The following is a 24,765-nucleotide window of genomic DNA, read 5'->3' on the forward strand; positions in this document are numbered from 1 at the left end:
GGCAGAGGGGCAGAGGCAGGAGTAGGGGCAGAGGGGAAGGGGCACAGGGGCAGAGGGCCGGCTGGCAGAGGGGCAGGAGTAGGGGCAGAGGGCCGGCTGGCAGAGGGGCAGGAGTAGGGGCAGAGGGCCGGCTGGCAGAGGGGCAGAGGCAGGAGTAGGGGCAGAGGGGAAGGGGCACAGGGGCAGAGGGCCGGCTGGCAGAGGGGCAGGAGTAGGGGCAGAGGGCCGGCTGGCAGAGGGGCAGGAGTAGGGGCAGAGGGCCGGCTGGCAGAGGGGCAGGAGTAGGGGCAGAGGGCCGGCTGGCAGAGGGGCAGGAGTAGGGGCAGAGGGCCGGCTGGCAGAGGCAGGAGTAGGGGCAGAGGGCCGGCTGGCAGAGGGGCAGGAGTAGGGGCAGAGGGCCGGCTGGCAAAGGGGCAGAGGCAGGAGTAGGGGCAGAGGGCCGGCTGGCAGAGGGGCAGAGGCAGGAGTAGGGGCAGAGGGCCGGCTGGCAGAGGGCCGGCTGGCAGAGGGGCAGGAGTAGGGGCAGAGGGGAAGGGGCAGAGGGCCGGCTGGCAGAGGGGCAGGGGCAGAGGGCCGGCTGGCAGAGGGGCAGGGGCAGAGGGCCGGCTGGCAGAGGGGCAGGGGCAGAGGGCCGGCTGGCAGAGGGGCAGGAGTAGGGGCAGAGGGCCGGCTGGCAGAGGGGCAGGGGCAGAGGGCCGGCTGGCAGAGGGGCAGGGGCAGAGGGCCGGCTGGCAGAGGGGGTGCCAGGCTACAGACCGGGCAGAGCCGATCAGGGAAGAGGTTAAAGTGGCACAAGGGGCTCATTGTTTCGCTGTCAATGAATCAGACCGGGAGCAGCTGATCCCCAGTCGCTGCCACTAAATCCCATTGAAAGACGCTCATACAGACGCACGATTTCTCCCAGACTGTCGGACACAGCGGCTGGAGTGGCCCCGATGCCGCCGAGCCAAGAAGCTCCTTCCCCCGAGTGGCAGCGGGTTATGTGCCCCGGGGCAGGGGGGCAGCGGGTTATGTGCCCCGGGGCAGGGGGGCAGCGGGTTATGTGCCCCGGGGCAGGGGGGCAGCGGGTTATGTGCCCCGGGGCAGGGGGGCAGCGGGTTATGTGCCCCGGGGCAGGGGGGAACGGGTTATGTGCCCCGGGGCAGGGGGGCAGCGGGTTATGTGCCCCGGGGCAGGGGGCAGCGGGTTATGTGCCCCGGGGCAGGGGGGCAGCGGGTTATGTGCCCCGGGGCAGGGGGGCAGCGGGTTATGTGCCCGGGGGCAGCGGGTTATGTGCCCCGGGGCAGGGGGGCAGCGGGTTATGTGCCCCGGGGCAGGGGGCAGCGGGTTATGTGCCCAGGGGCAGGGGGGCAGCGGGTTATGTGCCCCGGGGCAGGGGGGCAGCGGGTTATGTGCCCGGGGGCAGCGGGTTATGTGCCCCGGGGCAGGGGGGCAGCGGGTTATGTGCCCCGGGGCAGGGGGGCAGCGGGTTATGTGCCCCAGGGCAGGGGGGCAGCGGGTTATGTGCCCGGGGGCAGCGGGTTATGTGCCCAGGGGCAGGGGGGCAGCGGGTTATGTGCCCCGGGGCAGGGGGGCAGCGGGTTATGTGCCCGGGGGCAGCGGGTTATGTGCCCCGGGGCAGGGGGGCAGCGGGTTATGTGCCCCGGGGCAGGGGGGAGCGGGTTATGTGCCCCGGGGCAGCGGGTTATGTGCCCCGGGGCAGGGGGGCAGCGGTAGGGGCAATAAGAGGGCAGATTCCCGTTGCTGCAGGGAGGGGGGAAACCGCCCCCCAGGCCTGTAACCCGTTCCCCGCCGGATCTGCCCCGGGAGGGTCGGACAAAGCGACCGCCGCACCGTTAGCAGCGACTGAAACTCCCCCGGTCGGGAAGGGAAACAGGATGTGCAGCGGGGGGGGGGGGGGGGGAGATAATGGGGCCGGGGGCACAGCTGCTTCTTATTCTCTCCCCCCCCCAGCCCCTACTGGGCCCTCTCCCCGCTCCGCAGCCTCCCAGCAACATTCAGCGCTGCAGCCCCCCGGCCATTCCGGGTACAAACTGCCCTCCCTCCCCTAAACAGTGGCGCCCCCTACCCACAGTATAATATCCTGTGCCCCCTACCCTGTATAATATCCTGTGCCCCCTACCCTGTATAATATCCTGTGCCCCCTACCCTGTATAATATCCTGTGCCCCCTACCCTATATAATATCCTGTGCCCCCTACCCTATATAATATCCTGTGCCCCCTACCCTATATAATATCCTGTGCCCCCTACCCTGTATAATATCCTGTGCCCCCTACCCTGTATAATATCCTGTGCCCCCTACTCTGTATAATATCCTGTGCCCCCTACCCTGTATAATATCCTGTGCCCCCAAGTATAATATCCTGTGCCCCCTACCCTGTATAATATCCTGTGCCCCCTACCCTGTATAACACACACAGTGCCCCCTACCCTGTATAATATCCTGTGCCCCCTACCCTGTATAACACACACAGTGCCCCCTACCCTGTATAATATCCTGTGCCCCCTACCCTGTATAACACACACAGTGCCCCCTACCCTGTATAATATCCTGTGCCCCCTACCCTGTATAATATCCTGTGCCCCCTACTCTGTATAATATCCTGTGCCCCCTACCCTGTATAATATCCTGTGCCCCCAAGTATAATATCCTGTGCCCCCTACCCTGTATAATATCCTGTGCCCCCTACCCTGTATAATATCCTGTGCCCCCTACCCTGTATAACACACACAGTGCCCCCTACCCTGTATAATATCCTGTGCCCCCTACCCTGTATAACACACACAGTGCCCCCTACCCTGTATAATATCCTGTGCCCCCTACCCTGTATAACACACACAGTGCCCCCTACCCTGTATAATATCCTGTGCCCCCTACCCTGTATAACACACACAGTGCCCCCTACCCTGTATAATATCCTGTGCCCCCTACCCTGTATAATATCCTGTGCCCCCTACCCTGTATAATATCCTGTGCCCCCAAGTATAATATCCTGTGCCCCCTACCCTGTATAACACACAATGCCCCCTACCCTGTATAACACACAGTGCCCCCTACCCTGTATAACACACACAGTGCCCCCTACCCTGTATAACACACACAGTGCCCCCTACCCTGTATAACACACACTGCCCCCTACCCTGTATAACACACAGTGCCCCCTACCCTGTATAACACACATTGCCCCCTACCCTGTATAACACACATTGCCCCCTACCCTGTATAACACACAGTGCCCCTACCCTGTATAACACACAGTGCCCCCTACCCTGTATAACACACAGTGCCCCCTACCCTGTATAACACACAGTGCCCCCTACCCTGTATAACACACAGTGCCCCCTACCCTGTATAACACACAGTGCCCCCTACCCTGTATAACACACACAGTGCCCCCTACCAAGTATAACACACAGTGCCCCTACCCTGTATAACACACAGTGCCCCCTACCCTGTATAACACACAGTGCCCCCTACCCTGTATAACACACACAGGCCCCCTACCCTGTATAACACACACTGCCCCCTACCCTGTATAACACACACTGCCCCCTACCCTGTATAACACACACTGCCCCCTACCCTGTATAACACACAGTGCCCCCTACCCTGTATAACACACACTGCCCCCTACCCTGTATAACACACAGTGCCCCCTACCCTGTATAACACACACAGTGCCCCCTACCCTGTATAACACACACAGTGCCCCCTACCCTGTATAACACACACAGTGCCCCCTACCCTGTATAACACACACTGCCCCCTACCCTGTATAACACACAGTGCCCCCTACCCTGTATAACACACACAGTGCCCCCTACCCTGTATAACACACACAGTGCCCCCTACCCTGTATAACACACACAGTGCCCCCTACCCTGTATAACACACAGTGCCCCCTACCCTGTATAACACACAGTGCCCCCTACCCTGTATAACACACAGTGCCCCCTACCCTGTATAACACACACAGTGCCCCCTACCCTGTATAACACACAGTGCCCCCTCCCCTGTATAACACAACACTGCCCCCTACCCTGTATAACACACAGTGCCCCCTACCCTGTATAACACACACAGTGCCCCCTACCCTGTATAACACACACAGTGCCCCCTACCCTGTATAACACACACAGTGCCCCCTACCCTGTATAACACACACTGCCCCCTACCCTGTATAACACACACTGCCCCCTACCCTGTATAACACACAGTGCCCCTACCCTGTATAACACACAGTGCCCCCTACCCTGTATAACACACAGTGCCCCCTACCCTGTATAACACACACAGTGCCCCCTACCCTGTATAACACACACTGCCCCCTACCCTGTATAACACACACAGTGCCCCCTACCCTGTATAACACACACAGTGCCCCCTACCCTGTATAACACACACAGTGCCCCCTACCCCTGTATAACACACACAGTGCCCCCTACCCTGTATAACACACACAGTGCCCCCTACCCTGTATAAACACACAGTGCCCCCTACCCTGTATAACACACAGTGCCCCCTACCCTGTATAACACACACAGTGCCCCCTACCCTGTATAACACACAGGCCCCCTACCCTGTATAACACACAGTGCCCCCTACCCTGTATAACACACAGTGCCCCCTACCCTGTATAACACACAGTGCCCCCTACCCTGTATAACACACACTGCCCCCTACCCTGTATAACACACAGTGCCCCCCTACCCTGTATAACACACACTGCCCCCTACCCTGTATAACACACACTGCCCCCTACCCTGTATAACACACAGTGCCCCCTACCCTGTATAACACACACTGCCCCTACCCTGTATAACACACAGTGCCCCCTACCCTGTATAACACACACAGTGCCCCCTACCCTGTATAACACACACAGTGCCCCCTACCCTATATAACACACACTGCCCCCTACCCTGTATAACACACAGTGCCCCCTACCCTGTATAACACACACAGTGCCCCCTACCCTGTATAACACACACAGTGCCCCCTACCCTGTATAACACACACAGTGCCCCCTACCCTGTATAACACACACAGTGCCCCCTACCCTGTATAACACACACAGTGCCCCCTACCCTGTATAACACACACAGTGCCCCCTACCCTGTATAACACACACAGTGCCCCCCTACCCTGTATAACAGACAGTGCCCCCTACCCTGTATAACACACAGTGCCCCCTACCCTGTATAACACCACAGTGCCCCCTACCTGTATAACACAACAGTGCCCCCTACCCTGTATAACACACAGTGCCCCCTACCCTGTATAACACACAGTGCCCCCTACCCTGTATAACACACAGTGCCCCCTACCCTGTATAACACACAGTGCCCCCTACCCTGTATAACACACAGTGCCCCCTACCCTGTATAACACACAGTGCCCCCTACCCTGTATAACACACAGTGCCCCCTACCCTGTATAACACACAGTGCCCCCTACCCTGTATAACACACAGTGCCCCCTACCCTGTATAACACACACAGTGCCCCCTACCCTGTATAACACACACAGTGCCCCCTACCCTGTATAACACACACAGTGCCCCCTACCCTGTATAACACACACAGTGCCCCCTACCCTGTATAACAGACAGTGCCCCTACCCTGTATAACACACAGTGCCCCTACCCTGTATAACACACACAGTGCCCCCTACCCTGTATAACAGACAGTGCCCCCTACCCTGTATAACACACAGTGCCCCCTACCCTGTATAACACACAGTGCCCCCTACCCTGTATAACACACAGTGCCCCTACCCTGTATAACACACAGTGCCCCTACCCTGTATAACACACACAGTTGCCCCCTACCCTGTATAACAGACAGTGCCCCCTACCCTGTATAACACACAGTGCCCCCCTACCCTGTATAACACACAGTGCCCCCTACCCTGTATAACACACACAGTGCCCCTACCCTGTATAACACACAGTGCCCCCTCCCCTGTATAACACACACAGTGCCCCCTACCCTGTATAACACACACAGTGCCCCCTACCCTGTATAACACACAGTGCCCCCTACCCTGTATAACACACACAGTGCCCCCTACCCTGTATAACACACAGTGCCCCCTACCCTGTATAACACACACAGTGCCCCCTACCCTGTATAACACACACTGCCCCCTACCCTGTATAACACACACAGTGCCCCCTACCCTGTATAACACACACTGCCCCCTACCCTGTATAACACACAGTGCCCCCTACCCTGTATAACACACACAGTGCCCCTACCCTGTATAACACACAGTGCCCCTACCCTGTATAACACACACAGTGCCCCCTACCCTGTATAACACACACAGTGCCCCCTACCCTGTATAACACACACAGTGCCCCCTACCCTGTATAACACACACAGTGCCCCCTACCCTGTATAACACACACAGTGCCCCCTACCCTGTATAACAGACAGTGCCCCCTACCCTGTATAACACACAGTGCCCCCTACCCTGTATAACACACAGTGCCCCCTACCCTGTATAACACACAGTGCCCCCTACCCTGTATAACACACACAGTGCCCCCTACCCTGTATAACACACAGTGCCCCCTACCCTGTATAACACACACAGTGCCCCCTACCCTGTATAACACACACAGTGCCCCCTACCCTGTATAACACACACAGTGCCCCCTACCCTGTATAACACACACAGTGCCCCCTGCCCTGTATAACACACAGTGCCCCCTACCCTGTATAACACACACAGTGCCCCCTGCCCTGTATAACACACAGTGCCCCCTACCCTGTATAACACACACAGTGCCCCCTACCCTGTATAACACACACAGTGGCCCCCTACCCTGTATAACACACACAGTGCCCCCTACCCTGTATAACACACACTGCCCCCTACCCTGTATAACACACACTGCCCCCTACCCTGCTATAACACACACTGCCCCCTACCCTGTATAACACACAGTGCCCCCTACCCTGTATAACACACAGTGCCCCCTACCCTGTATAACACACACAGTGCCCCCTACCCTGTATAACACACACTGCCCCCTACCCTGTATAACACACACAGTGCCCCCTACCCTGTATAACACACACAGTGCCCCCTACCCTGTATAACACACACAGTGCCCCCTGCCCTGTATAACACACACAGTGCCCCTACCCTGTATAACACACACAGTGCCCCCTACCCTGTATAACACACAGTGCCCCCTACCCTGTATAACACACAGTGCCCCCTACCCTGTATAACACACACAGTGCCCCCTACCCTGTATAACACACAGTGCCCCCTACCCTGTATAACACACAGTGCCCCCTACCCTGTATAACACACACAGTGCCCCCTACCCTGTATAACACACACAGTGCCCCCTACCCTGTATAACACACACAGTGCCCCCTACCCTGTATAACACACACTGCCACCTACCCTGTATAACACACACTGCCCCCTACCCTGTATAACACACACAGTGCCCCCTACCCTGTATAACACACACAGTGCCCCTACCCTGTAACACACAGTCCCCTACCCTGTATAACACACAGTGCCCCCTACCCTGTATAACACACAGTGCCCCCTACCCTGTATAACACACAGTGCCCCCTACCCTGTATAACACAGGCCCCTACCCTGCCCCCTACCCTGTATAACACACACTGCCCCCTACCCTGTATAACACACACTGCCCCCTACCCTGTATAACACACACAGTGCCCCCTACCCTGTATAACACACACAGTGCCCCCTACCCTGTATAACACACACAGTGCCCCCTACCCTGTATAACACACACAGTGCCCCCTACCCTGTATAACACACAGTGCCCCCTACCCTGTATAACACACACAGTGCCCCCCTACCCTGTATAACACACACAGTGCCCCCTACCCTGTATAAACACACAGTGCCCCCTACCCTGTATAACACACACAGTGCCCCCTACCCTGTATAACACACACAGTGCCCCCTACCCTGTATAAAACACACAGTGCCCCCTACCCTGTATAACACACACAGTGCCCCCTACCCTGTATAACACACACTGCCCCCTACCCTGTATAACACACACTGCCCCCTACCCTGTATAACACACACAGTGCCCCCTACCCTGTATAACACACACAGTGCCCCCTACCCTGTATAACACACAGTGCCCCCTACCCTGTATAACACACAGTGCCCCCTACCCTGTATAACACACACTGCCCCCTACCCTGTATAACACACACTGCCCCCTACCCTGTATAACACACACTGCCACCTACCCTGTATAACACACACTGCCCCCTACCCTGTATAACACACACAGTGCCCCCTACCCTATATAACACACAGTGCCCCCTACCCTGTATAACACACAGTGCCCCCTACCCTGTATAACACACACTGCCCCCTACCCTGTATAACACACACTGCCCCCTACCCTGTATAACACACACAGTGCCCCTACCCTGTATAACACACACAGTGCCCCCTACCCTGTATAACACACACAGTGCCCCCTACCCTGTATAACACACACAGTGCCCCCTACCCTGTATAACACACAGTGCCCCCTACCCTGTATAACACACACAGTGCCCCCTACCCTGTATAACACACACAGTGCCCCCTACCCTGTATAAAACACACAGTGCCCCCTACCCTGTATAACACACACAGTGCCCCCTACCCTGTATAACACACAGTGCCCCCTACCCTGTATAAAACACACAGTGCCCCCTACCCTGTATAACACACACAGTGCCCCCTACCCTGTATAACACACACTGCCCCCTACCCTGTATAACACACACTGGCCCCTACCCTGTATAACACACACAGTGCCCCCTACCCTGTATAACACACACAGTGCCCCCTACCCTGTATAACACACAGTGCCCCCTACCCTGTATAACACACAGTGCCCCCTACCCTGTATAACACACACTGCCCCCTACCCTGTATAACACACACTGCCCCCTACCCTGTATAACACACACTGCCACCTACCCTGTATAACACACACTGCCCCCTACCCTGTATAACACACAGTGCCCCCTACCCTGTATAACACACAGTGCCCCCTGCCCTGTATAACACACACAGTGCCCCTACCCTGTATAACACACAGTGCCCCCTACCCTGTATAACACACACAGTGCCCCCTACCCTGTATAACACACAGTGCCCCCTACCCTGTATAACACACACTGCCCCCTACCCTGTATAACACACACTGCCCCCTACCCTGTATAACACACCCAACAGTGCCCCCTAACCCTGTATAAACACACAGTGCCCCCTACCTTGTTATAACACACAGTGCCCCCTACCCTGTATAACACACAGTGCCCCCTACCCTGTATAACACACAGTGCCCCCTACCCTGTATAACACACACTGCCCCCTACCCTGTATAACACACACAGTGCCCCCTACCCTGTATAACACACACAGTGCCCCCTACCCTGTATAACACACACAGTGCCCCCTACCCTGTATAACACACACAGTGCCCCCTACCCTGTATAACACACACAGTGCCCCCTACCCTGTATAACACACACAGTGCCCCCTACCCTGTATAACACACACAGTGCCCCTACCCTGTATAACACACACAGTGCCCCCTACCCTGTATAACACACAGTGCCCCCTACCCTGTATAACACCACAGTGCCCCCTACCCTGTATAACCACACAGTGCCCCCTACCCTGTATAACACACAGTGCCCCCTACCCTGTATAACACACAAGCAGTGCCCCCTACCCTGTATAAAACACACAGTGCCCCCTACCCTGTATAACACACACAGTGCCCCTACCCTGTATAACACACACAGTGCCCCCTACCCTGTATAACACACACAGTGCCCCCTACCCTGTATAACACACACAGTGCCCCCTACCTGTATAACACACACAGTGCCCCCTACCCTGTATAACACACAGTGCCCCTACCCTGTATAACACACACAGTGCCCCCTACCCTGTATAACACACACAGTGCCCCTACCCTGTAATCAACACACACAGTGCCCCCTACCCTGTATAACACACACAGTGCCCCCTACCTGTAAACACACACAGTGCCCCCTACCCTGTATAACACACACAGTGCCCCCTACCCTGTATAACACACACAGTGCCCCCTACCCCTGTATAACACAACAGTGCCCCCCTACCCTGTATAACACCACAGTGCCCCCTACCCTGTATAACACACACAGTGCCCCCCTACCCTGTATAACACACAGTGCCCCTACCCTGTATAAACACACAGTGCCCCCTACCCTGTATAACACACACAGTGCCCCTACCCTGTATAACACACACAGTGCCCCTACCCTGTATAACACACAGTGCCCCCTACCCTGTATAACACACAGTGCCCCCTACCCTGTATAAACACACAGTGCCCCCTACCCTGTATAACACACACAGTGCCCCCTACCCTGTATAACACACATGCCCCTACTGTATAACACACACAGTGCCCCCTACCCTGTATAACACACACAGTGCCCCCTACCCTGATAACACACACAGTGCCCCCTACCCTGTATAACACACACAGTGCCCCCTACCCTGTATAACACACACAGTGCCCCCTACCCTGTATAACACACACAGTGCCCCTACCCTGTATAACACACAGTGCCCCTACCCTGTATAACACACACAGTGCCCCTACCCTGTATAACACACACAGTGCCCCCTACCCTGTATAACACACACAGTGCCCCCTACCCTGTATAACACACACAGTGCCCCCTACCCTGTATAACACACAGTGCCCCCTACCCTGTATAACACACAGTGCCCCCTACCCTGTATAACACACAGTGCCCCCTACCCTGTATAACACACAGTGCCCCCTACCCTGTATAAAACACACAGTGCCCCCTACCCTGTATAACACACACAGTGCCCCCTACCCCTGTATAACACACAGTGCCCCCTACCCTGTATAACACACAGTGCCCCCTACCCTGTATAACACACACAGTGCCCCCTACCCTGTATAACACACACAGTGCCCCCTACCCTGTATAACACACACAGTGCCCCCTACCCTGTATAACACACACAGTGCCCCCTACCCTGTATAACACACACCAGTGCCCCCTACCCTGTATAACACACAGTGCCCCCTACCCTGTATAACACACACAGTGCCCCTACCCTGTATAACACACAGTGCCCCCTACCCTGTATAACACACAGTGCCCCCTACCCTGTATAACACACACAGTGCCCCCTACCCTGTATAACACACACAGTGCCCCCTACCCTGTATAACACACACAGTGCCCCCTACCCTGTATAACACACACAGTGCCCCCTACCCTGTATAACACACACAGTGCCCCCTACCCTGTATAACACCACAGTGCCCCCTACCCTGTATAAACACACAGTGCCCCCTACCCTGTATAACACACACAGTGCCCCCTACCCTGTATAACACACACAGTGCCCCCTACCCTGTATAACACACACAGTGCCCCCTACCCTGTATAACACACACAGTGCCCCCTACCCTGTATAACACACAGTGCCCCCCTACCCTGTATAACACACAGTGCCCCCTACCCTGTATAACACACACAGTGCCCCCTACCCTGTATAACACACACAGTGCCCCCTACCCTGTATAACACACACAGTGCCCCCTACCCTGTATAACACACACAGTGCCCCCTACCCTGTATAACACACACAGTGCCCCCTACCCTGTATAACACACAGTGCCCCCTACCCTGTATAACACACACAGTGCCCCCTACCCTGTATAACACACAGTGCCCCCTACCCTGTATAACACACAGTGCCCCCTACCCTGTATAACACACAGTGCCCCCTACCCTGTATAACACACAGTGCCCCCTACCCTGTATAAACACACAGTGCCCCCTACCCTGTATAACACACACAGTGCCCCCTACCCTGTATAACACCACAGTGCCCCCTACCCTGTATAACACACACAGTGCCCCCTACCCGTACACACACCAGTGCCCCCTACCCTGTATAACACACACAGTGCCCCCTACCCTGTATAACACACACAGTGCCCCCTACCCTGTATAACACACACAGTGCCCCCTACCCTGTATAACACCACAGTGCCCCCTACCCTGTATAACACACAGTTGCCCCCTACCCTGTATAACACACACAGTGCCCCCTACCCTGTATAACCACACAGTGCCCCCTACCCTGTATAACACACAGTGCCCCCTACCCTGTATAACACACAGTGCCCCCTACCCTGTATAACACACACAGTGCCCCCCTACCCTGTATAACACACAGTGCCCCCTACCCTGTATAACACACAGTGCCCCCTACCCTGTATAACACACACAGTGCCCCCTACCCTGTATAACACACAGTGCCCCCTACCCTGTATAAACACACACTGCCCCCTACCCTGTATAACACACACAGTGCCCCCTACCCTGTATAACACACACAGTGCCCCCTACCCTGTATAACACACACAGTGCCCCCTACCCTGTATACACACACAGTGCCCCCTACCCTGTATAACACACACAGTGCCCCCTACCCTGTATAACACACACAGTGCCCCCTACCCTGTATAACACACAGTGCCCCCTACCCTGTATAACACACACAGTGCCCCCTACCCTGTATAACACACAGTGCCCCCTACCCTGTATAACACACACAGTGCCCCCTACCCTGTATAACACACACAGTGCCCCCTACCCTGTATAACACACACAGTGCCCCCTACCCTGTATAACACACACAGTGCCCCCTACCCTGTATAACACACAGTGCCCCCTACCCTGTATAACACACAGTGCCCCCTACCCTGTATAACACACACAGTGCCCCCTACCCTGTATAACACACACAGTGCCCCCTACCCTGTATAACACACACAGTGCCCCCTACCCTGTATAACACACAGTGCCCCCTACCCTGTATAACACACACAGTGCCCCCTACCCTGTATAACACACACAGTGCCCCCTACCCTGTATAACACACACAGTGCCCCCTACCCTGTATAACACACACAGTGCCCCCTACCCTGTATAACACACACAGTGCCCCCTACCCTGTATAACACACACAGTGCCCCCTACCCTGTATAACACACAGTGCCCCCTACCCTGTATAACACACACAGTGCCCCCTACCCTGTATAACACACACAGTGCCCCCTACCCTGTATAACACACACAGTGCCCCCTACCACACAGCACAGATCGGTTAAAGAGACAGTGCCCGATACATAGAAGTAAATTCCCAGTCCCTCTGGGAATCCCACAAGGGGTAAGAGCCTGTGCCCAGTACCCAGGCTGTACCCAGGCAATACCCAGGCTGTACCCAGGCTGTACCCAGGCAATACCCAGGCTGTACCCAGGCAGTACCCAGGCAATACCCAGGCTGTACCCAGGCAATACCCAGGCAGTACCCAGGCAATACCCAGGCGGTACCCAGGCAGTACCCAGGCAATACCCAGGCAGTACCCAGGCAATACCCAGGCAATACCCAGGCGGTACCCAGGCAATACCCAGGCGGTACCTAGGCAATACCCAGGCGGTACCCAGGCGGTACCCAGGCAATACCCAGGCGGTACCCAGGCAGTACCCAGGCAGTACTCAGGCTGCACAGAGAGTAAGGATACGGTGCCAGAGCAGCACACAGGGGGCAGTGCCCAGCAGGCAGGGGGCAGCCGGTTTGCCACAAACAACACAGAATAACAACATAAAGGCCTCGGCCCCCCAGCTCCTTCCAACCCCCAGGGGCAGATGGGCAGCAGGTGCAGTGTGTGCCAGGAACAGGGGTGACTCTGGGGGGCAGCTGCCCACACTGGGCTCCTTACAGAGCAAGGGGTCCCCTGGCATTCTGGGCTAAGAGTTAGATGCCAAGGCTGGACATGTTACCCGGCTTGGGTACCCACTAGGGGGGCAGTTCTCTCAGCTGCCCTTAGGGCTTGGGTACCCACTAGGGGGGCAGTTCTCTCAGCTGCCCTTAGGGCTTGGGTACCCACTAGGGGGGCAGTTACCATTGGGCTGTAGCCATGCCAAGGGCCCCCCCAGGTGGGTAGAGGGGTAAGAGCGGACCCCCGGGGAGACAGGTGCCCCCGTTACTATGGTTATTAGAGGCCTCCCGGAGATGGGGGGTCCCACAGGGGGGGGCTAAAGAACTTAGAGGGGCAGTTGCAGGCCTCGGTGGGCAGGGGTTGCACAGAGGGGGGCAAATGGCTGGGGCTGTACAGGCCTCCCCTACCCCGGGGTGCAGGAAGGGGACAGAGGCGGCCCCGGTGCCCCCGGAGGGAGAAGCAGAGGAGAATGAACCCCCGGTTGCAGGCAGTACTGTCGGGGGGAGAGCAGGGAAGCTGTGGTGCCCCAGTAGCCCGGGCAGTGTCGGCTCCCAGCCCCGGGGAAGGCTCCCTACCTGCCGTGGAACCAGTCCTTGCAGGCGTCGCACTCGATCATGAATCGGGTCACATCGTAGGGCAGGCGGCAGACGCAGTAGACGGGCACGGTCGCCATGTTCGATCCCCGCTCACAACAGCAGCAGCGACAGCAGCAGCAGCGACAGCAGCAACGCAGGGAGGGAGAGAGGGAGGGACTGGGAGGGGGAGCCAGGCCTGACACACTGGGGAGACACCATCGGCCGAACCGGGCGGCTCAGCCCGCTACTCTGCCCTCCCGGAACCGCCCGGTACTGCCCCGGTACTGGTACCGCCGGGAACGCTCTGGGTACGGTCGTAAGTGCTGTTCGGAAGTACTGCCGGTACTGGTACTGTACTGCCCGGTACCGCCCGTATTGCCCTGTGTACTGACTGCTGATCCTGCCGGTACTGGTACTGTACTGCCCGGTACCGCCCGTATTGCCCTGTGTACTGACTGCTGATCCTGCCGGTACTGGTACTGTACTGCCCGGTACCGCCCGTATTGCCCTGTGTACTGACTGCTGATCCTGCCGGTACTGGTACTGTACTGCCCGGAACCGCCGGTATTGCCCTGTGTACTGACTGCTGATCCTGCCGGTACTGGTACTGTACTGCCCGGTACCGCCCGTATTGCCCTGTGTACTGACTGCTGATCCTGCCGGTACTGGTACTGTACTGCCCGGTACCGCCCGTATTGCCCTGTGTACTGACTGCTGATCCTGCCGGTACTGGTACTGTACTGCCCGGAACCGCCGGTATTGCCCTGTGTACTGACTGCTGATCCTGCCGGTACTGGTACTGTACTGCCCGGTACCGCCCGTATTGCCCTGTGTACTGACTGCTGATCCTGCCGGTACTGGTACTGTACTGCCCGGTACCGCCGGTATTGCCCTGTGTACTGACTGCTGGTTCTGCCGGTACCGGTACTGCTGTAAGCCTTGCCTGGTACTGCTCTGGGCACTGCTGATACTGTCGGCTTTTTCGATACTGGTTCTGCTGTCTGGTTTTAGCTTGGGTACTGGTACTTTCCCCATGAGTACTGTCTGGGGATGCTACAGGTACTGTAAGTTCTGCCCAGTAATACTGTGAGTACTGCTGCTGGCATTGGTACTGTCCGGTAACACTGCAGGCATTGGCATTGCTTTAGGTTCTGCAGGCTAATACATTGGGGTACTGGTTCTGTTCTATGGTGCTGGCAGATAATACTCTGAGTACTGTTACTGCTTTTAAGTTCTGCTGGGTAATATTCTGGTATTTTTGTAAGTTCTGCTGGGTCTTACTACTCAGGTTCTGGTACTATAGTAAGGGCTATAATCTGGGTCAGAGGTACCATAAGTGCTGTCCAGCTAATACCGGATTTGGGCAGTTACTGCCAGGAGTGATGTACGGCAGCGCTCCGAGTACTGGTACTTATGGGTAATACTACCAGTTGTACTGTCCTTTACTTTGGGTACTGGAACGAGTACTGGTGCTGCCCAGTAACTCTGTGGGGATTTATACACAAGCGGGCCGGGGGGTAGGTTTTCCATGTCGGTACCAAGCTGTTCTACACATTTGTTTTGCCCAGGGGGGTGGGTTTAGGCAGCAGAAACCCATTACAGAGGAGGCAGAACCGGTGTTGATCCAGAGTGACCATTACAGGGTGCACCCATGGCTGGAACTAGGGGGAGGCCAAAGAGGGCACGTGCCTAGGGTGCAATAGTGTTGGCGGTGCTCTTGTTTCTGCCCTCCCCATGGCTGTTTCCTTGTCCCCCCACCACAGGCTCAGGCCCCTCTCCTGAGTGCGTTGGCCAAGGCCTATCTCCTGTGGGTGCGGAACAAGGCTGAGGCCCATGTCATGGGGGCGTTGGACAAGGCTGAGGCCATCTCATAGGGGCATTGGACAAGGCTGAGACCCATCTCATGGGGGCGTTGGACAAGGCTGTAGGTCATCTCATAGGGGCATTGGACAAGGCTGAGACCCATCTCATGGGGGCGTTGGACAAGGCTGTAGGTCATCTCATAGGGGCATTGGACAAGGCTGAGACCCATCTCATGGGGGCATTGAACAAGGCTGAGACCCATCTCATGGGGGCGTTGGACAAGGCTGAAGGTCATCTCATAGGGGCATTGGACAAGGCTGAGACCCATCTCATGGGGGTGTTGGACAAGGCTGAGGCTCATCTCATAGAGACGTTGGACAAAACTGAGGCCCATCTCATGGGGGAGTTGGACAAGGCTGAGGCCCATCTCATGGAGATATTGGACAAGGCTGAGGCCCATCTCATGGGGGCATTGGACTAGGCTGAGGCCCATCTCATGGAGGCATTGGACAAGGCTGACTCATCTAATGGAGATGTTGGACAAGGCTGAGCCCATCTCATGGGGGCATTGGACAAGGCTGAGGCCCATCTCATGGGGGTGCTGGACAAGGCGGAGGCCCATCTCATGGGGGCGTTGGACTAGGCTGAGGCCCATCTGATGGGGGCATTGGACAAGGCTTACTCATCTCATAGAGATGTTGGACAAGGCTGAGGCTCATCTCATGGGGGTGTTGGACAAGGCCCATCTCATGGGGGCGTTGGACAAGGGTGACTCATCTCATGGGGGCGTTGGACAAGGCTGAGGCCCATCTCATGGGGGCGTTTGACAAGGCTGAGGTCCATCTCATGGGGGCATTGGACAAGGCTGAGGTCCATCTAATGGGGGCATTGGACAAGGCTGAGGCCCATCTCATGGGGGCATTGGACAAGGCTGAGGCCCATCTCATGGGGGCCTTGGACAAGGCTGAGGCCCATATCATGGGGGCATTGGACAAGGCTGAGGCCCATCTCATGGGGGCGTTGGACAAGGCTGAGGCCCATCTCATGGGGGCGTTGGACAAGGCTGAGGCCCATCTCATGGGGGCGTTGGACAAGGCTGAGGCCCATCTCATGGGGGCGTTGGACAAGGCTGAGGCCCATCTCATGGGGGCGTTGGACAAGGCTGAGGTCCATCTCATGGGGGTGTTGGACAAGGCTGAGGCCCATCTCATGGGGGTGTTGGACAAGGCTGAGGTCCATCTCATGGAGACGTTGGACAAGGCTGAGGCCCATCTCATGGGGGTGTTGGACAAGGCTGAGGCCTATCTCATGGAGACGTTGGACAAGGCTGAGGCCTATCTCATAGAGACGTTGGACAAGGCTGAAGCCCATCTCATGGGGGCGTTGGACAAGGCTGAGGCCCATGTCATGGGGGCCTTGGACAAGGCTGAGGCCCATGTCATGGGGGCCTTGGACAAGGCTGAGGCCCATCTCATGGGGGCGTTGGACAAGGCTGAGGCCCATCTCATGGGGGCGTTGGACAAGGCTGAGGCCCATCTCATGGGGGCGTTGGACAAGGCTGAGGCCCATCTCATGGGGGCGTTGGACAAGGCTGAGGCCCATCTCATGGGGGCGTTGGACAAGGCTGAGGCCCATCTCATGGGGGCGTTGGACAAGGCTGAGGTCCATCTCATGGGGGTGTTGGACAAGGCTGAGGCCCATCTCATGGGGGTGTTGGACAAGGCTGAGGTCCATCTCATGGAGACGTTGGACAAGGCTGAGGCCCATCTCATGGGGGTGTTGGACAAGGCTGAGGCCTATCTCATGGAGACGTTGGACAAGGCTGAGGCCTATCTCATAGAGACGTTGGACAAGGCTGAAGCCCATCTCATGGGGGCGTTGGACAAAGCTGAGGCTCATCTCATAGGGGCGTTGGACAAGGCTGAGGCCCATGTCATGGGGGCGTTGGACAAGGCTGAGGCCCATGTCATGGGGGCCTTGGACAAGGCTGAGGCCCATGTCATGGGGGCCTTGGACAAGGCTGAGGCCCATGTCATGGGGGCCTTGGACAAGGCTGAGGCCCATCTCATGGCGGCGTTGCACAAGGCTGAGGTCCATCTCATAGGGGCATTGGACAAGGCTGAGGCCCATCTCATGGGGGCGTTGGACAAAGCTGAGGCCCATCTGATGGGGGCGTTGGACAAGGCTGAGGTCCATCTCATGGGGGCATTGGACAAGGCTGAGGTCCATCTGATGGGGGCATTGGACAAGGCTGAGGCCCATCTCATGGGGGCGTTGGACAAGGCTGAGGCCCATCTGATGGGGGCATTGGATAAGGCTGAGGCCCATCTCATGGGGGCGTTGGACAAGGCTGAGGCTCATCTCATGGAGACACTGGACAAGGCTGAGGCCTATCTCATGGAGACGTTGGACAAGGCTGAAGCCCATCTCATGGGGGCGTTGGACAAAGCTGAGGCTCATCTCATAGGGGCGTTGGACAAGGCTGAGGCCCATGTCATGGGGGCGTTGGACAAGGCTGAGGCCCATATCATGGGGGCCTTGGACAAGGCTGAGGCCCATGTCATGGGGGCCTTGGACAAGGCTGAGGCCCATCTCATGGCGGCGTTGGACAAGGCTGAGGTCCATCTCATAGGGGCATTGGACAAGGCTGAGGCCCATCTCATGGGGGCGTTGGACAAGGCTGAGGCCCATCTGATGGGGGCGTTGGACAAGGCTGAGGTCCATCTCATGGGGGGCATTGGACAAGGCTGAGGTCCATCTGATGGGGGCATTGGACAAGGCTAAGGCCCATCTCATGGGGGCGTTGGACAAGGCTGAGGCCCATCTGATGGGGGCATTGGATAAGGCTGAGGCCCATCTCATGGGGGCGTTGGACAAGGCTGAGGCTCATCTCATGGAGACACTGGACAAGGCTGAGGCCCATCTCATGGGGGCGTTGGACAAGGCTGAGTTCCATCTCATGGAGACGTTGGACAAGGCTGAGGCCCATCTCATGGGGCATTGGACAAGGCTGAGGCCCATCTCATGGGGGTGTTGGACAAGGCTGAGGCCCATCTCATAGAGACGTTGGACAAAGCTGAGGCTCATCTCATAGGGGTGTTGGACAAGGCTGAGGCCCATCTCATAGGGGCATTGGACAAGGCTGAGACCCATCTCATGGGGGTGTTGGACAAGGCTGAGGCTCATCTCATGGAGACACTGGACAAGGCTGAGGCCCATCTCATGGGGGCGTCGGACAAGGCTGAGGCCCATCTCATGGGGGTGTTGGACAAGGCTGAGGCCCATCTCATGGAGACGTTGGACAAGGCTGAGGCCCATCTCATGGGGGGCGTTGGACAAGGCTGAAGCCCATCTGATGGGGGTATTGGACAAGGCTGAGGCCCATCTCATGGGGGCGTTGGACAAGGCTGAGGTCCATCTGATGGGGGCATTGGACAAGGCTGAGGTCCATCTGATGGGGGCGTTGGACAAGGCTGAGGCCCATCTCATGGGGGCATTGGACAAGGCTGAGGTCCATCTGATGGGGGCGTTGGACAAGGCTGAGGCCCATCTCGTGGGGGCATTGAACAAGGCTGAGGCCCATCTGATGGGGGCGTTGGACAAAGGCTGAGGCGAATCTGATGGGGGCGTTGGACAAGGCTGAGGTCCATCTGATGGGGGCATTGGACAAGGCTGAGGCCCATCTCATGAGGGCGTTGGAAAAGGCTGAGGTCCATCTGATGGGGGCATTGGACAAGGCTGAGGCCCATCTCATGTGGCCATTGGACAAGGCTGAGGTCCATCTGATGGGGGCATTGGACAAGGCTGAGACCCATCTCATGGGGGCATTGGACAAGGCTGAGGCCCATCTCATGGGGGCATTGGACAAGGCTGAGGTCCATCTGATGGGGGCATTGGACAAGGCTGAGGCCCATCTGATGGGGGCATTGGACAAGGCTGAGGCCCATCTGATGGGGGCGTCGGACAAGGCTGAGGCCCATCTCATGGGGGCGTTGGACAAGGCTGAGGCCCATCTGATGGGGGCGTCGGACAAGGCTGAGGCCCATCTCATGGGGGCGTTGGACAAGGCTGAGGTCCATCTGATGGGGGCATTGGACAAGGCTGAGGCCCATCTCATGGGGGCGTTTGACAAGGCTGAGGCCCATGTCATGGGGGCATTGGACAAGGCTGAGGCCCATCTCATGGGGGCATTGGACAAGGCTGAGGCCCATCTCATGGGGGCATTGGACAAGGCTGAGGCCCATCTCATGGGGGCGTTGGACAAGGCTGAGGCTGATCTCATGGGGGCGTTGGACAAGGCTGAGGCTCATCTCATGGGGGTGTTGGACAAAGCCCATCTCATGGGGGCGTTGGACAAGGGTGACTCATCTCATGGGGGCGTTGGACAAGGCTGAGGCCCATCTCATGGGGGCGTTTGACAAGGCTGAGGTCCATCTCATGGGGGCATTGGACAAGGCTGAGGTCCATCTCATGGGGGCATTGGACAAGGCTGAGGCCCATCTCATGGGGGCATTGGACAAGGCTGAGGCCCATCTCATGGGGGCATTGGACAAGGCTGAGGCCCATCTCATGGGGGCGTTGGACAAGGCTGAGGCCCATCTCATGGGGGCATTGGACAAGGCTGAGGCTGATCTTATGGGGGCGTTGGACAAGGCCCATCTCATGGGGGCGTTGGACAAGGGTGACTCATCTCATGGGGGCGTTGGACAAGGCTGAGGCTCATCTCATGGGGGCGTTGGACAAGGCTGAGGCTCATCTCATGGGGGTGTTGGACAAGGCCCATCTCATGGGGGCGTTGGACAAGGGTGACTCATCTCATGGGGGCGTTTGACAAGGCTGAGGCCCATCTCATGGGGGCGTTTGACAAGGCTGAGGTCCATCTCATGGGGGCATTGGACAAGGCTGAGGTCCATCTAATGGGGGCATTGGACAAGGCTGAGGCCCATCTCATGGGGGCATTGGACAAGGCTGAGGCCCATCTCATGGGGGCATTGGACAAGGCTGAGGCCCATCTCATGGGGGCGTTGGACAAGGCTGAGGCCCATCTCATGGGGGCGTTGGACAAGGCTGAGGCTGATCTTATGGGGGCGTTGGACAAGGCTGAGGCTCATCTCATGGGGGTGTTGGACAAGGCCCATCTCATGGGGGCGTTGGACAAGGGTGACTCATCTCATGGGGGCGTTGGACAAGGCTGAGGCCCATCTCATGGGGGCGTTTGACAAGGCTGAGGTCCATCTCATGGGGGCATTGGACAAGGCTGAGGCCCATCTGATGGGGGCATTGGACAAGGCTGAGGCCCATCTGATGGGGGCATTGGACAAGGCTGAGGCCCATCTGATGGGGGCGTCGGACAAGGCTGAGGCCCATCTCATGGGGGCGTTGGACAAGGCTGAGGCCCATCTGATGGCGGCGTCGGACAAGGCTGAGGCCCATCTCATGGGGGCGTTGGACAAGGCTGAGGTCCATCTGATGGGGGCATTGGACAAGGCTGAGGCCCATCTCATGGGGGCGTTGGACAAGGCTGAGGCCCATGTCATGGGGGCATTGGACAAGGCTGAGACCCATCTCATGGGGGCGTTTGACAAGGCTGAGGTCCATCTCATGGGGGCATTGGACAAGGCTGAGGTCCATCTAATGGGGGCATTGGACAAGGCTGAGGCCCATCTCATGGGGGCATTGGACAAGGCTGAGGCCCATCTCATGGGGGCATTGGACAAGGCTGAGGCCCATCTCATGGGGGCGTTGGACAAGGCTGAGGCCCATCTCATGGGGGCGTTGGACAAGGCTGAGGCTGATCTTATGGGGGCGTTGGACAAGGCTGAGGCTCATCTCATGGGGGTGTTGGACAAGGCCCATCTCATGGGGGCGTTGGACAAGGGTGAGGCCCATCTCATGGGGGCATTGGACAAGGCTGAGGCCCATCTCATGGGGGCCTTGGACAAGGCTGAGGCCCATCTCATGGGGGCGTTTGACAAGGCTGAGGTCCATCTCATGGGGGCATTGGACAAGGCTGAGGTCCATCTAATGGGGGCATTGGACAAGGCTGAGGTCCATCTGATGGGGGCATTGGACAAGGCTGAGGCCCATCTCATGGGGGCGTTGGACAAGGCTGAGGCCCATCTCATGGGGGCGTTTGACAAGGCTGAGGTCCATCTCATGGGGGCATTGGACAAGGCTGAGGTCCATCTAATGGGGGCATTGGACAAGGCTGAGGCCCATATCATGGGGGCATTGGACAAGGCTGAGGCCCATCTCATGGGGGCGTTGGACAAGGCTGAGGCCCATCTCATGGGGGCATTGGACAAGGCTGAGGCCCATCTCATGGGGGCGTTGGACAAGGCTGAGGCCCATCTCATGGGGGCGTTGGACAAGGCTGAGGCCCATCTCATGGGGGCGTTGGACAAGGCTGAGGCTCATCTCATGGGGGCGTTGGACAAGGCTGAGGCCCATCTCATGGGGGCGTTGGACAAGGCTGAGGCCCATCTCATGGGGGCGTTGGACAAGGCTGAGGCTCATCTCATGGGGGCGTTGGACAAGGCTGAGGCTCATCTCATGGGGGCGTTGGACAAGGCTGAGGCCCATCTCATGGGGGCGTTGGACAAGGCTGAGGCCCATCTCATGGGGGCGTTGGACAAGGCTGAGGCCCATCTCCTGGGGGTGCTGGAGCTGAAGGGAAGCTGGCACAGGATAGGGCAGTGGCTGCTTCTGGGGAGTTGGTACTGGACTGGGCAGGCCGTTGGGTAGCCAGCACAGATTATGCCAACCTGAACAGAGCAGGAGAAGATCCCAAGGGTGAGAAGCTGTAGATCCGGTTGTTTGGCCAGGAACACCGCAGACTTGGTCTCTACGGGTGGAACTTGGCCTGGGGGAGAGCTTTAACCTCTTCTATTAAAACTGATTTTTTTGTCCAGAGGGCCCTACGGACTCCTGGCCCTGCCCTCTGGGTAAGGGATTGGGGGGATGTTCCCACTGATGAGGGGCAGTGAGTCTCTATGAGCAACGACTAACGGGGGCTTAACATCAGGGAGAGGCAGGAGGGGGCGGAGTAGACATAGAGGCAGGAACAGGATTGGAGAGAGAACAGGACCAAAAAAGTGGAACTTCTGGACCTCCCTCTGGTAGATAAACCTACAACTATCAGCAATTCCCAGCAGAACCCCATGGAGATGTGTTGATCCATTATGTTGGGTGCTGGGGAGACAGTCACATGGGTACCGGGAAATACACTCCCCCGTGCAAAGGAAGCAGAGACAGTCACATGGGTACCGGGAAATACACTCCCCCGTGCAAAGGAAGCAGAGACAGTCACATGGGTACCGGGAAATACACTCCCCCGTGCAAAGGAAGCAGAGACAGTCACATGGGTACCAGGAAATACACTCCCCCGTGCAAAGGAAGCAGAGACAGTCACATGGGTACCGGGAAATACACTCCCCCGTGCAAAGGAAGCAGAGACAGTCACACGGGTACCGGGAAATACACTCCCCCGTGCAAAGGAAGCAGAGACAGTCACATGGGTACCGGGAAATACACTCCCCCGTGCAAAGGAAGCAGAGACAGTCACATGGGTACCGGGAAATACACTCCCCCGTGCAAAGGAAGCAGAGACAGTCACACGGGTACCGGGAAATACACTCCCCCGTGCAAAGGAAGCAGAGACAGTCACACGGGTACCGGGAAATACACTCCCCCGTGCAAAGGAAGCAGAGACAGTCACACGGGTACCGGGAAATACACTCCCCCGTGCAAAGGAAGCAGAGACAGTCACACGGGTACCGGGAAATACACTCCCCCGTGCAAAGGAAGCAGAGACAGTCACACGGGTACCGGGAAATACACTCCCCCGTGCAAAGGAAGCAGAGACAGTCACACGGGTACCGGGAAATACACTCCCCCCGTGCAAAGGAAGCAGAGACAGTCACACGGGTACCGGTAAATACACTCCCCCGTGCAAAGGAAGCAGAGACAGTCAGATGGGTACCGGGAAATACACTCCCCCGTGCAAAGGAAGCAGAGACAGTCACATGGGTACCGGGAAATACACTCCCCCGTGCAAAGGAAGCAGAGACAGTCACACGGGTACCGGGAAATACACTCCCCCGTGCAAAGGAAGCAGAGACAGTCACACGGGTACCGGGAAATACACTCCCCCGTGCAAAGGAAGCAGAGACAGAAAGGGGTTCCCCCTGGCTGTACTGGAACATACAGTGGGCACAGGGTAACTGTATGGAGTCAGGAAGGATAACTGGGCGCACCTTCAGACTGGCAAGTCCCATAGGAAGTACCTGAGGAACTGTTTGCACTTGGATGGATGTTGGGACAGGGGTCAATTTTTTGTCTTTTACAAAACTTTCAGTTAAAAAGAGTCTGTTCATTGGCCATTTCTGCAGTAATCTTACTGGCATGTCTGGGGTTAATGGAGTGCTCATTGGCCATTTCTGCAGTAATCTTACTGGCATGTCTGGGGTTAATGGAGTGCTCATTGGCCATTTCTGCAGTAATCTTACTGGCATGTCTGGGGTTAATGGAGTGCTC

The 24,765-nt window shown here is 57.3% G+C and overlaps 1 protein-coding gene across 5 annotated transcripts in view; it reads right to left on the bottom strand.

Moving 5' to 3' along the window:
* phf2 (PHD finger protein 2) overlaps nucleotides 1-14,604 on the bottom strand; it is a 105,197-nt gene extending 90,593 nt beyond the window's left edge. For 4 of the 5 annotated variants that reach the window (XM_031901286.1, XM_031901285.1, XM_031901284.1 and 1 more), the window contains exon 1: nucleotides 14,428-14,603. In XM_031901286.1, the coding sequence (XP_031757146.1) occupies nucleotides 14,428-14,525 (98 nt within the window). In that variant the 5' untranslated portion in view covers nucleotides 14,526-14,603. Of the gene's footprint in view, nucleotides 1-14,427 lie in introns of all 5 variants that reach the window. The other variant, XM_031901283.1, reaches the window with a different exon arrangement.
* Between the last annotated feature and the right edge of the window lie 10,161 nt (nucleotides 14,605-24,765).

Source organism: Xenopus tropicalis, chromosome 4 (assembly GCF_000004195.4).
Source record: "Xenopus tropicalis strain Nigerian chromosome 4, UCB_Xtro_10.0, whole genome shotgun sequence".
Classification (NCBI taxonomy): Eukaryota; Metazoa; Chordata; class Amphibia; order Anura; family Pipidae; genus Xenopus; species Xenopus tropicalis.